Here is a 13407-nt window from a genome sequence, read left to right as displayed (position 1 = left end):
CGGTCCGGACGGCGAATAACGATCCTTCGTTTCTGGGTCGAGGTGCTCCGCAAGCTCGTCCGCTGCCCAGTGTGGACCAGGGTGGAGGACAACGCCGTGTCTCTCGGAACTTACCTCCTATTCCGGGCGGACGAGGCTCCACCTTTGAGCAGCATCGATCCTCGAGCATGAACTTCGGCGGCCAGGCGGGTAGCGGATTGCACGCCCCTTCGACGCTACCTGTCCACGATCGCTCGACTTCCTGGACTGGCGATTCTCCTCAAGCCAGCGACTCTGGCTATACCCCCTCGCACCAAGATCTCAATCAGCTAGGGACCGCCCGTCCAACCTTGCAGCAACCGAGACCCTCTGCTCGTCAGAGCATGTGGACTTCTGCTCTTGACGCACCTCATGCAGGTAACGAGGAGAATGGGAACGCGAACCCTGGCGGCAAGTTTGTTACTCTTGACGCCCCTGCTCACTTGACCAAGGCTTTTACGCCACACGGCCTTCTGCAAGCGGGTCTCCAAGATAAGGAAGACCGTTCGGCCAAGAAACAGCAAGAGATCGCCAAGGAGACAGGAGCGTCATTACTGAACGTCCCGAATAAGCCACCCGAGCCACAGATGGGCTTGTTGGGCGCAATCACGGCGCATGAGAAGGATCGCAAGGCTGCGGGTGGATTGGGAGCCGCGTTAACAGAGAGGGAGAGGGATCGTCGAATGGCCGTGAGTCAGACTCGTAAACAAAGGCGTGCACTCATGGGCATGGAACTGATAAAGAGGATGTGTTACAGGAACAACAACAACGGCAGATTGACGAGATGCAAAGCATGCAGAGGCAAAGCATGTACCCGGGTGGGGATGCTTTCGCTCGACCGATGAGCGCATATGGAGGCGGAGGCATGATGTCCCCCGGTCTCGCCTACGGAGTGAGTCTCATACAAGCGGCTTTGTATGGGTCGTTGTCGGCCCACATGGCTGACATTTCATTCGAAACCTTTGCAGCAAAACCCGAGCATGTACTGGCCGGCACCTCCGATGAACCCTTATGCGCAGCAACAAGCCATGATGGCCGCGCAGATGGCCTACCAAAATTCCATGTATATGGCAATGTCCGCTGCGGGTAGTCAAGTGGGTACCCCAGACGTCAGCGGAAATCCCAACATGGGCAATGGTTTTGACGCCAGGTCGGCGTCACCCGTGATGCCAATGAACATGCCTGGCGGAGGAAATCCGTATATGAGCATGTATGGAGGTTACGCGCCAAGCATGCCAGGGCAAGGGTTCGGGATGCCCGGGATGGGGATGTTGTCTCCCGGAGCCGGCGGCATGTTTTCTATGCCGGGGTCGGTCATGGGAGCGCCAACCGGAACTCAAACCCCGACAGGACAAAGTCAGGGTCAAGCGGGAGGTGATCAGGGCAGATCCAACGAACGACGATGATGACGACGAAGACGAAGACAACGAAGTTGATAATGCGCGATGCATTTCGTGGGGGCACAAATGCACCACCTTCTGGACGACACGAGATACGCACCTACACGCAAGCGTAGACGACCGGACAATGGATCCACTATTTCTGCTTTTTTTTACCTCCTTGCGATACCCGCTGCGCGATATCCTCTCTCATGGATCTTGCTGCCTTGTAACGATTGCGATTGATTTTCGTTGACGATGATAATGACATGCGCCCAGAAGCTCGCCGAGAGAATACCGAACTCAGAGTTTCGTCTTATGGGCTTCTCTGATCTCTGACAGAAGCGCTCGCGCTAACCTGGCTCGACTGCGTACAGGTGCTATCGCTTCTGAAGGCATGTCAACGGATGCGTTTTTCGTGCTAGACCCCAGATACCACTTTCAAGCCCCCATCAAGTTCAGATCATACGCCTTTATAGTCGACACTGCAGATCTGACCAAGGCAAGGTGGCTTACAAGAACGTGTTCTTGTTAGGGATTCCGACTCGACTCTTTTCGACTTTCGGCTTTTCTTTCTTGTAGTTTTCTTTCTTTTTCCTGAACTGTTGCTTTTTGCAGCTAGAATGAAAGTACAGGAGATATTAGGCGACGGATTAGAGAAGAGCCGGTGGCAATAGTAGCTTACCCGTGACCGTCTGTACAACATGTACAGTAACAGTTTCGCAGAAGCTATTAAGGGAACGATCTGATAGTCACCCATCATGTACACAACTACAACTTGCGCCTGAGCATGGCATATCAGGTCTAATGATACAAAATACGGTTCCGGTTCCCCTCATAGAAGTGGATCTCCATCGCTCAGTACCAGATGTCGCAGCAGCCTGGTCCACCAGCGTCAACTGCAAATAGCCAGAATGTTTCAGAATCATCAGTCGTCAGAGCATAATATATCGCTCGAAGCCTGGTGAAGGAAAAAGCTTACCGTTCACGACCCGCTCGTGCTCCTCACAAGTCCCTAAGATGGTCCCCGTCTTGAACTCCTTTTCGGTAGTCTTCAAATAGTCACGGTCCTCGTCGACCCCTTTTCCGGTGACCCACAAAATACACGTGCCGTTGTTCTTACTACCACTTTCTAGGCTTGCAGTGAAAGAAGCGCCATGACAGTCTGTTTGAAGGATGACGGTTGGTTTAGTATTTCTATCCATGTCCTACGTCGGCTGGTGGACAAGAGGGAAAGAGGAGGGCCCATGTACTAACCGGGTTGCTCGTAATGACATCGATCGTGCACTTGACCAGATCGCTGGCGGTCGTCTCGATCCAGGGCTATGACATCGAACATTCCGATCAGCAATCTCGATCTCTGCGGCGTTTCGGATCCTGGAAAGACTTGCCAATTCTTTGAAGCCAGCCGCGGATGCCGGATTGACCAGCTGAACAGCGGCGTACGACGTCAATCCGCCGGAGGACTTGGTTTTATCGCACCGGCCCGCTGAAGCGCCAATCGCGCCGATCAAGGGGATAACTGCTGTAAAACTAGATGCGTGCATAGTACCTGCGTTTTCAGGGTTAAGGTCGGGAGTTTGTAGCAGGTTGTCGGTCTGGTATGGATAAGCGCTCTGTTGATGCAGGAATCACGAGTTGGCTAGTCGCGCACACGATGAGAGGTATCTACCGTAGTGCCGAAAGTTAATATAGCTGCTTGAATGGAACAGAATCAAGTTGTCTATACCCTCGCTCCTGTATTGAAGACATGCTCCCTTTGCCCTAACACACCGTACATTCCCTGTGTTTCAGACAGTTCAGACACGGAGAAAGGGGCTTTGTTTTGCGAAGCTCGAGGAGGTTTTGTCTCATTCCTTTCGCCCTTTGACATAGTAGTCCCCTGTTTTTCCTCACCACAGCACGACTCCTAAACTTTCCAGGGCATCTTTTCGATCTGAGAGTTCAGACATCGTACGAACAACTTCGTACGAAACGACTACCAAGCATCGCTCGATCCATGCCCCTTGGCTAGAGATGCTGAAATTTGAAGTGGCCAAACGGCGCTGATAGTCTAGATTAACTTCGGCCCCAGGGTCATCAGGTAGCAGATACGTGAGCCCGATGTAACCACATGTGGAACGGAGCTAGAGGCGTTTTAATGGCCATACTTCGACCAATGTGTAGGTATACGAAGATGAAGAAGAATGAGGCTATGTTTGCGCGAATGTATCGGATCATCCACCCGTAGTTTACATCCGAATGTGTTCTACACTGGCGAAGGCTAGATCAATGTGATTCGCACGAATTTGTTTCGTTGACCATGACCAAGTTGTTTGCCTCGACCGAGCCCGGAGTTCGGTACTTCTGTTTCATGTACGAGTGTGTGACGATCGAAACGTGCCCCGCATTTTGGTGAGAACTCGGAAGCAAAAGCCATCTATCACTCCGGGTAATTAGTGATCAGGAACCCCACCTCCCCCGCAATCAACCTCCACATCATTCAGAGGTCGAGGACTCGTACAAATACCAATCAACATGACCAGCCTCCAACAACTCCTCGAGGCTTACCGGCATACCGAAAAAGCTCAAGACCTTTACCCAGATCGTAATTCAAGATGCTTCCTACAAGAGCACTCGCACGCAGTCTCACTGCAACCCGCAGCCCCGTTGCCAAGACCTCCCTCCGGCCCTGCCTGTCCGGATTAGCGAGCTTAGCGAGATCCAACTTTCACACCTCGATACCTCCTCGAAATGCTGCCTCAGAAGCTACGGCGGTACCGTTGTTGATCAACGGTCGGGAGATCAAGACCGGACATCCATTCGACCTGAAGCATCCTCGAACGGGGGAGGTGGTCAGCCAGTTTCACGGCGCTTCCGAGCAAGACCTGTGAGTCTAGCAACGCCGATATCGAGCTGGGCCGAGATCTCCAACCCTAAACTGGCAAGCTCACGACGACCACCTGCTTGTTTGCTTGACCTAATGTTGTGGCGCGACAGAAATGATGCTGTTTCCAGCGCAAAGATCGCTTTCAGATCCTGGGCTGCTCTTCCAGCTGGGAAACGACGTGACATCCTGTACAAGGTCAGCCCTTCCTGTCCGCTTATTCCCCCCTCCTGCACCTCCAGCCAGCTTCAACTTCAACTTCATCTTCACCGAAACTCACAATCTATCATGTTCGATTGTATAGGCAGCCAACCTGATCGAAGAACGCTACGAATCCGTCCTCGCCCCCGCTTATGCCAAGGATACGAACGTCGCCTCGATCGTGTTTGGGACGGACAAGGCGTACGGGGTGGAACACTTGAAGAGCGCTGCGGCATTGTCAGTCGACCTCCCCTCTCCCTCCACGTACGCGTTTCTCTAGTCCGGTTTGGGTAGCTGATCGATGATTTCATCCTTGTCTCGATCAGGACGACAGAGTTGAAGGTAAGCTTGTTGTTATGCCAGATGCCATGAGGGTACGGGCTGATGGCTGATTCCGAATGATTTGGCAGGGCGAGATTCCGCCTACGATGGACGGGTCGTTGGCCTTGGTCACACGCGAACCTTATGGTGTCATCCTGGCTATCAGGTCAGTCCGACGTCTAGTTCGACTCGTCTCTAGAGTGTGACTGTGTCTGATCCGTACCTCCCGCAGCCCTTTCAACTTTGGTATCACCCTCGGCGTCCGAGCATTCTGTTACGCCTTAGCATGCGGTAACGCCGTCATCTGGAAGGCCAACCAACAAATCCCTACGTTGCATTACGAACTCTGTAAAATCATGCACGACGCCGGTGTCCCTAAAGAAGTCTTGCAGATGGTCCAGTTCGCCCCCGGCACGGAACCCGAACGGACTGAACAACTGATAGCTCATCCGGATATCAAGCTCGTCAACTTTACCGGGTCGATCGGTGTGGGATCTTCTATCGGGGCTTTGGCTGGAAAGTACATCAAACCCGCCTTGCTCGAGCTCGGGGGGAACGCACCTGCTGTCATCTTGGAGGATGCGGATTTGGCCATGGCGGCCAACAATATCGTCTTCGGTGGGATGCTGCACAGCGGGCATATCTGTATGAGTACGGCGAGGATTGTCGTCCTCGAGAGCGTGGCCGATCAATTCGTGAGCGAGCTGGAAAAGATCGTTGCCGGTGAGTGTAACGTAGTACTCGTGCTCACTGATCTTGAGGTGAATGATGCTGAATTCGTACCTACCTTGCAGCCGAGTTCAAGGGTCTGGATAGGATGCGTATGGCCAACAAGGCCGGGGTGGACAAGCTGCATAGCCTGGTCGCTGATGCGACGTCCAAGGTGTGTAAGGAACGTGAACATTTCTATCGCCAATGCTGACAAGAATCCGATATCCACATTCACAGGGAGCCAACCTGATCAAGGGCGTCGCAATCACACCGAAAGACGATGAGATCTCCCACGCTCCCGTCATCCTCGACCGTGTGGACTCGTCCCAGGACATTTACCACCAAGAGACGTTCGGTCCCTCGCTTGTCGTCATCCGGGCCAAGGATGTCGAGGACGCTATCCGGATCGCCAACGACTCGGACGTCGGACTCAGTGCGAGCGTATGGGGCAAAGATTACAAGCAGTGTTTGGACGTAGCCAAGCGAATCGAGAGCGGGGCGGTGCATATCAACAGTATGACGGTACATGATGAACCTAACCTGCCTCATGGTGGAATGAAGGTGGGTCAAATCTGAAAAGGGGTGGTCCCCGAATCATCAAGGCTGACGTGCATGTGATCACCTCAAGAACTCTGGGTTCGGGCGATTCAACGGACAAGCTGCCGGAATGCAGTTTACGCAGACCAAGTGTATCAGTGAGTTTCAGCGGTTTCGAGACTAGAGGGGAGAATTTCTCCGTATCTGACGACTCGGTGAGCCTTCTCAGCAATGCGAGAACCGCACATGCTCCCCATCGCGTACATCAAGTGATGTCCATGCGGTATCCAGTGAAGCAAAAGTGCCGGAATGTATGAATATGCGTAGGATCGCTTGTATGTGCGACCAAGGTGATACAACTTGTATGGGAGAGAGCCAGTCTTGATGGTACACGACGATTCGTCGAAAGGGTCGGAGGCGTTGATTGTGGTCTAGGCTGTCGGGCGGGTGTGCGTGGCGAGGTCCTTCGCTAGCCACTTGAAGGGAAGCCTCTCTAGTCGGTCATTCCCAGCTTCTTCTTCTCCTCTGCCAGGGCCTCTTCTCGTTCCCTGAGTTCGGTCGCTTTGACAACGGCCTGCTGTTGGCGTGTAGGGTGATGGTAGAGCACTAACATGAGAAGCTCCAGATCAGCATGAATCGCTCGTGTCGTCCGTCTTGCGTCATAGCTCGACGTACCGACGATATAACGTTCGGCTAAATGGAAACCGTTCAAGTGGTTCATAGCTTCTTTCGCATCATCCGCATGCTCGTATACCTAGAATGACCATACAATCGAGAGTAGGAGAGAGATGAGCGACTCTATCATATCGGTTTATCCCATCTTCGGGGACTCACGATGTATGCCGTTCCCTTTGTCTTGGCAGCAGCATCCGTCCCTAATCTGACTTGCCGAATCGCTCCGTACTTCCCGAAAAGGTCGTAGAGGTCTTCCCCTGTAATTGCATAGTTCCTGTTGACAACACAAGATCGCCCGCTACTGGCATCAGCTTGCGATAGCAGATATTAGTACAGGGGACCGGGACTTACAGGTTCTTCACGAATAGCACTCGCTGTGAGTTCGGATCGTTTGATGCTCGGTTCATCTTGGCTGTCGTTGCCTATCGGGAGCCCATGGCTGTCGGACCATCGCAAACAGATTGATACCCTTTCTGCGATCTTCATCACGAAGCTACCCTCGCCTCGGGGCTCGGTCACGAGTGTTGCCCGCGGACACTGAATACGAATATCGATGTCCGCGCGTTTCAAATGCTGGTGGCGCGAATAGAGATCAAGGTCGATTACATGATTCATGCTATTCATGAGACTCGAAAATAGCGCTGTTCTGCTAGACGTCTGCTGACATGGTAATCCTGGGGTCGTCGAGACTGCAAAGACTGGATCCCCTGAAGTTGCATGTGCAAGGATGTAAAGCCGTGAGCGCGATTGTGGTAACAGGTGCTAGGGCGAGACATTCGCTAAGGTCTATGCCGGCTGCGAGTCGGGCTGAACGGATTTATCCCACCTTTGCTACAACCTCATTTTGGTGACCTTTTCATCCTTTGCCTCCAAAATCCATAACGAGCGCTCATGTTTGGAAAGATGTTGCTTGAGCGATTCGGCACCAATAGTGAGGTTCGAGTCCTTGTTGTTGTATTGGGTAAACTTCCTGCCGTAGTGGGTGAATTTGTAGTCGTATTGGGCAAGTTGATCATGTGTGAACGAATATGCATGCAAATGCAATCTGCACAATCTTGTATATTATGATCTTGCTACCGCTTCTCGTCATCATTCCGCGCTTCTTCAGCCTCTCCCCTTAATACTGATATACTGACCGATGTTGACAAGGGAGCACGACGAACGGTTCAAACCCCAAAGACCCGGTCTTCGTGCATTCGCGAGCTGGGACTGAAGCCTGACAAGATGTTACAGCGCGTTCAATAAGCAGATAGATATTTCGATACAACTCTCTGGAATACAAGTTTTGTCTATTATAATAGTTCATATCCGACCTAGATATCACTTCGTCAACCACCCGAGGTAGTCGGCTACGAGCAGGGTAACCATGCTGTCGAATCGATCAATACAAGAGGTCAGTCTATCTGTCGAACTCGAGCTAGCACAGGATCCCCAATACGGTGTACTTACGCATGCGGTGCGATCCTGACGTAATACGTCCCGAAACCACGGTAAAACCTCCCCACTCCCTCCTCTCGTGCCACCTTGAGAGCGGTCCCGACCATGCCGACCCGTTTCCCATCGACAACGTTCCCACCCTTCTGCATCCTCGTTTTCACGAAATCGAACGGCAAGCTGAAGAAGCTCGCAAAGAACCCAGCAACCGCCGAGCTGACGAGCGTCTGTTGCATGGCGTTCATCGAGTGGAATCCTTGGCGTTCAAACTTCGAAAGCTGCGATTTCGTCTCGGAGAAAAAGGCCAGTTGACCAAAGTTCAGGGCCATGGCCCGTGCGACTGTGGGGGTGGCGCCGTTCCAGAGGGCGAGCACTCCTTCTTTGGCGGTGATATCGGTGAGGGCGTGGAAGACGTTGGTATAATTTGCACGCATGTGAGCGGGTTTAAGACCGTCAGATTGCATTCGGATTAAGGCCAGGTCAGCCGGGTTGCCCAGCATGGCGGCTATCAAGTTGGTCAATCAATCAAATATAAGCGATCAAGCTATGATCCTTCGTTCGAACCCGATGCCGACTCACCGAGACCTCCAGCCGATAACCCAGCGATCGCCCTCTCCTTGAACCCGACCTCTCCAGCTCGTTTCAGCCGTCCCATGAACGTATCAAACAATCCCAGCCTGGCCGTCGTGTACACCGCCTGCCTCAGCAGACCGGCAGAGAGTCCGGTATAGAGTTGCGACGCTGGCATCGAACGGGCGATGTGGATGGGGTTGGTCGATTGGCCTGTTGAGGAGGCGAGCTGGATTCGCACCTACGGCCGAATTGGGGAGAGAAGCGAGCGCGTCAGTTGATTTGGACGCTTTGAGGCTGATGAACCGGAAAGTGACCAGACTGACCTTGACCATGTCGATAGGCTGGACCACAGCGGTAGCCTAATTGCATGACAACGCGATCGGTCGGATCAGCTTCAGCGCTCCCCCAACATTTTCTATCCCAACCTCCTCAGGAGGCCCTGAGGAAGGTAAGACGACTCAAGACTTACAACCATCCCGCTAACCCCTCCATTTACGAAAGGCAACAACCCGACGATCCAAGGACTCTTCAAAAACCCCTTGGCACCTTCTTTCATCTCCGCCCCAGCTCTGGCCACATTCGCCCCAGCTCCCGCGCCGATAGCAGTAGCGCTGTTGGAGACGTTCCTCGCCGTATGCGCTGAAGAATAATAAGGGGTCGTCGCGCGGAGAGACATGGTGTCTTTGATACGTTGGATGTTGGATGGGCGGGCGATGGAGGAGGAGGAGAGGAAGGAACGGTCGGGATCGGAGTTCATCTGAGGTCGTTAGGGGGTCGTTCAAGCGGGAGCGCAGTGAGGTGAAAGTGAATACGGGTCAGTTCCTCTGTATACCATGTATCAAGGGAGAAGAAATGCGGGACTTACATTCTTGCTCAGAAATCTCTATTCTTCTACCGGGAGTTCAAATTGTCTACCAAAAAGGACCTGGATCGACCTTTAATCCTTATATATCCAGAGCGTCGTCTTTCCCACTTTCACTTGTGCTATACTACGAAACGATGATGCCCGAGGCGCAAAGTGCGGTCCCGAAGCGTACGGGCCGGTTAACGGCGAAGTCGAACATCGACGACATTGTTTGACGATCAACGCGATACGGAGCGGAAGTTTGAATCGGAGCGGATAAGATCCCACGAAATAAGAGTGACAAGCAAGGGTAATCAGCCTTCATGCAATGTTTTTGGGAAGAGACCAAGTGTCGAAGAGGAAGGAGGGGAAGATCTCGGGGTGGATCGACCGAACAATGCCGAAAACGCGATGAGACGCGAATTGCGAACGAGACCCATCGTCCGCCCGTCCGTCGACCTCGTCCGTCTTTTCCGGGCAGACCGGGACATCTCTGGTCCGCATGTGGTAACGAGCAGGTAGAGAAAGACTCACCAGTGTAGACTATGGATTTTGGTTCTTGGAAGACGGAGTCCCGTGGGTGTAGGTTGCGGTGTATGCGCAGCGAGGTGTGTGGTCGGTATGGATATGGTGAAGGGGGGCTTGACCGGCCCGGGGCAGAAACTGGGAAGTTTGAAACGCGCGAGAGATGAGGCTTGTGAGCCTTGGCCGTGCGAGAGATCTGGTCTAGGGAGAGGTTTGCCTGGATTGGGATATCGACGACTCGGAAGGACATGGTAGTAAGTTACAACCGGCGATCGCAGGCATACAGAAGGGGTTATATAGCAAACGGTCGGCCGGCATTGTGTGTGTGTGTGTGAGCAGATGAAAGGAAGGATCCGAGATGTCGCAAGGATCCAGTGATCACTTGACTTCCACGGGGTGCAGGCGCAGGCGGTCCCATGATCAATTCTCCTCGTCAGATCACGTGATTGCTTCTCGTGCCAACTATAAGTGTCAGCCTGTGAAGCCTCACTTGAAGATGTCAGCCAGAGATGCCGAGCATCTCGGCAACGATGCCCGCTCCTGATCACTCTCTACGACGGCGGCAATTCCATCAACTTCCGCCAGACCGCTAGTCTGTGACTTAGCGCGCGATCGCCCAAAAAAAGATGGAACACGCACGGGGATTCGTCATTTCCCGGTGATCGACATCCTCCTCGAGCTAATACTCGTACTGCTACTACTCCATGTCTCGTCCGGTTAATGACATCGACCCGTTATTGTGAATGAAACGTCGACGCCTCTCGGCCGTGGGGTAAGGGTAAGGCTACTTGAAGCCGGGATCGTCGTGAGCAAGGAGGCGGTATGATATATGATATATAGATCTCTCTGCATTATTCCTCGATCTGCACACCTCCTCCTCGGACTCCTCTTTCGACAAGGACGACGTAATCTAGCCGTCTAGCTCGCCGATCGTCTATTTACTGCATCTTCGCAAACCATCTGACCCGCATCCGAGGAGGATCATCATATCGTTACACTCTCAATCGGTTTTATCGACTCCATATCCCATACAAGGGGGCGTTCAGTAGCAACCATCGCAATCACAAGATAGAGGGAGAAAGAGGTCAATATTCAAGATGGTCGGAACAACAACAACATCAACACTGCTCAGCCGTAAAGCTCTTCCCTTGGCTTGTAAGTCCGGTTCATCGCTCTATGGTCCCTTTCCCCCTTTCCCGATCCCGATCCCCGATCGGAGAGACACAATCGCACATCGTGTCATATGCATATATGATCATATGGGATGTAATGGCTCAGCTGACATCGGGAATGATCTCTTCGACTTGCGATTTGTCACCTTACAGCCGTCCCTGTATCACCAACATTAGACCTTGGAGGTGGAGAATACGATGCATGGGTGGAAAGACTGGTTCAAGATGCTTTGGGAGTGGTTGGGAGTATGAAGTGAGTCCCCATCTCCTCCCGACAACCCGAACCTCGCTTCACCGCTCCTCATTACTGATTCAATCCTGGAATCCTGAAAAACAGCCGATGGAGACTATCCACCTCGCATCAGAAAGATACCGTCCAGACCTACACCCTCCCTTGCCATCATTCCGGCCGAGACGCCCAGCCCAGCACCCCCGAGGGCTCGCGTCCAGCTCTCCAGGTGCACAAAGACGAGCTCTGGGCAGGAAGACGGAGTTTACATTTCATCCCCCGAGTTCGACGAGCCAGCTTGACCGGAGGAGTCGACATCGGAGAGGCGGAAGGAGAAGAAGAGGAACTCGAACGGAACGGAGGAGGGTTGTTCGAGGCGTTCGAAGAGGGGTTGTTGAGGCGGCATACGGAGCATGAGAAGCAATATATAGAAAGTTTGAAGGATGTCGAGAGGGTGGGCGTGGTGAGGGAGGGAGAGGCTGAGGTTTGGAAGATGGTGTATTCGATGCCGTGAGTACGACATCAGCTTCTAGATCTGAGCGTGCATGACACGTAGAGGATGAGGCAGGCTGATGGCTGATCCTGACGGGACGTTCGACGTTCGATAGATCACCACTCAGTCCGAGGACGTTCGTAGAGCTGGTGATTGCCAAGGAACTACCACCGATACCGGGCAAACTTCCCCCTGGTTTCCATACGAATCATCTTCCCAGACCTTGTCGGCAATTCATGGTCATCAGTCTCCCGATTGACGATCGAAACTCGTCTCTGCCTTCACCACCATACTCGGCAGAAACGGGTTCGCCTGGATCGTCCACGCCACCTTCACCTGGGTCCGGTATCGCTACCCCAGACTCAGTGGTCTCCCCGACAACGCCAGGGACGAGTCGGCCGTCTACGAACGGGAGAGCATCCACATCGACATCGACAAGCGGTGGCAAAAACAAGACGGTCCGAGCGCGCTACGTCAGTGTGGAATGGGTCAGAGAGGTCGATCTACAACTTGCTGGATTCGAGCATGGGGAGATCGACGGAGGGCCCAGAGTCGTCAGAGGGATCGAGTGGATCATGGCGACGAGTAGCAGTGCTGGGGGTGAGTAGTCGGATCGTGGCGAACTTGACGTGTACGCGAGCGCTAACGTCGTAAGAAAATGGGGTAATGTCAGGGAACGTGCCTCAAGCTGTTACGAACATGTCTCTGCCGTCCAAGATTACCGAAGTGAGTCCTCTTTCTGCGTCTGTAACAACGCCGCTTCTCGAAGTTCATGCTTATGAGTATGCGCTTCCAATTGCGATCAACAGGACGTCCCGGCTTTCCTCGCGTGGGTGGCGAAGAAGAGCCCGCAGCTAGGCAAGATAGAAAGCAAGAAATTGTGATCCCCTGAGCTGAAACGACACACCGAGATGAAGACGCCCCTTACTCAAGACTGGCCCTATTCGTGCGCAACTATATAATGACCCGGTTTGAGCGCGTATCATTGAATGGCCTGTCGAGCCTTGTATTGCATATGATTCCTCCATAGTTATATAATAAGATCTTTTCTTCCGACCAGTTGATATATCGATCAAATGATAGCTGAACTCCGTCTTCTTTGCCATGTCCCTGAACAGGCTCAGCATGGTAAGGACGGGGCCGCCATTCAACATTATTAAGACGACAAGCTACCTGCTTCAGCAATTTGTGTCGCCATGGGAGGCAAGGTGCTGGCGGCTGTGGGGCGGGGTTTCTCGAGCACAGATGTAGCCTGACCGACAGTCATGACCTTGACTCTTCGGGAGAGTAGACAAGGGGCGTGTCGCGTTTTGGATAAGTTGATCGCTGTATTGTGTTCATCGCTGTCATCGAGGACGTTAGTGATCACAGCGCTAGATGTTGACGATGCTGTACGAACCTGGTGAGATAGAATACCGTGAACTGCATT

The 13407-nt window shown here is 53.0% G+C and overlaps 6 protein-coding genes across 6 annotated transcripts; 3 read left to right on the top strand and 3 right to left on the bottom strand.

Moving 5' to 3' along the window:
• Positions 1-228: 228 nt before the first annotated feature.
• On the top strand, positions 229-1678 carry HD553DRAFT_306712 (uncharacterized protein). Its single transcript, XM_046179318.1, has 3 exons — positions 229-707; positions 776-910; positions 987-1678. The coding sequence occupies exons 1-3, from the start codon at positions 363-365 to the stop codon at positions 1422-1424; spliced, it is 918 nt and encodes a 305-aa protein (XP_046038968.1). The 5' UTR covers positions 229-362; the 3' UTR covers positions 1425-1678.
• A 577-nt stretch (positions 1679-2255) lies between these two features.
• HD553DRAFT_322411 (uncharacterized protein) lies at positions 2256-3270 on the bottom strand (the record flags this gene model as incomplete). The annotated part of the gene is made up of 5 exons (XM_046181285.1): positions 2256-2296; positions 2380-2562; positions 2686-3013; positions 3052-3092; positions 3171-3270. The coding sequence occupies 5 exons, from the start codon at positions 3268-3270 to the stop codon at positions 2256-2258; spliced, it is 693 nt and encodes a 230-aa protein (XP_046038967.1).
• Positions 3271-3927: 657 nt separating this feature from the next.
• Positions 3928-6416, top strand: HD553DRAFT_180034 (Aldehyde/histidinol dehydrogenase). Its single transcript, XM_046176947.1, has 10 exons — positions 3928-4266; positions 4377-4461; positions 4568-4701; positions 4791-4806; positions 4875-4951; positions 5018-5508; positions 5580-5668; positions 5734-6057; positions 6125-6191; positions 6263-6416. The coding sequence occupies exons 1-10, from the start codon at positions 3995-3997 to the stop codon at positions 6304-6306; spliced, it is 1599 nt and encodes a 532-aa protein (XP_046038966.1). The 5' UTR covers positions 3928-3994; the 3' UTR covers positions 6307-6416.
• HD553DRAFT_348398 (uncharacterized protein) lies at positions 6035-7141 on the bottom strand. The gene is made up of 4 exons (XM_046183375.1): positions 7060-7141; positions 6868-6982; positions 6709-6787; positions 6035-6639 (listed from the first exon to the last, which is right to left on the bottom strand). The coding sequence occupies exons 1-4, from the start codon at positions 7113-7115 to the stop codon at positions 6527-6529; spliced, it is 363 nt and encodes a 120-aa protein (XP_046038965.1). The 5' UTR covers positions 7116-7141; the 3' UTR covers positions 6035-6526.
• An 887-nt stretch (positions 7142-8028) lies between these two features.
• On the bottom strand, positions 8029-9391 carry HD553DRAFT_339919 (mitochondrial carrier domain-containing protein; the record flags this gene model as incomplete). Its single annotated transcript, XM_046182483.1, has 5 exons — positions 8029-8077; positions 8158-8647; positions 8722-8953; positions 9039-9074; positions 9185-9391. 5 exons carry the CDS (start codon positions 9389-9391, stop codon positions 8029-8031), a joined length of 1014 nt encoding a protein of 337 aa, XP_046038964.1.
• A 1337-nt stretch (positions 9392-10728) lies between these two features.
• Positions 10729-13034, top strand: HD553DRAFT_334076 (uncharacterized protein). Its single transcript, XM_046182126.1, has 6 exons — positions 10729-11239; positions 11410-11509; positions 11594-11995; positions 12094-12578; positions 12652-12704; positions 12788-13034. The coding sequence occupies exons 1-6, from the start codon at positions 11182-11184 to the stop codon at positions 12860-12862; spliced, it is 1173 nt and encodes a 390-aa protein (XP_046038963.1). The 5' UTR covers positions 10729-11181; the 3' UTR covers positions 12863-13034.
• Positions 13035-13407: the final 373 nt, after the last annotated feature.

The sequence above is a fragment of the Filobasidium floriforme genome (genome assembly GCF_021052385.1).
Source record: "Filobasidium floriforme strain CBS 6241 chromosome Unknown HD553scaffold_4, whole genome shotgun sequence".
NCBI lineage: Eukaryota > Fungi > Basidiomycota > Tremellomycetes > Filobasidiales > Filobasidiaceae > Filobasidium > Filobasidium floriforme.
This window is presented reverse-complemented; position numbering and strand designations above follow the sequence as displayed.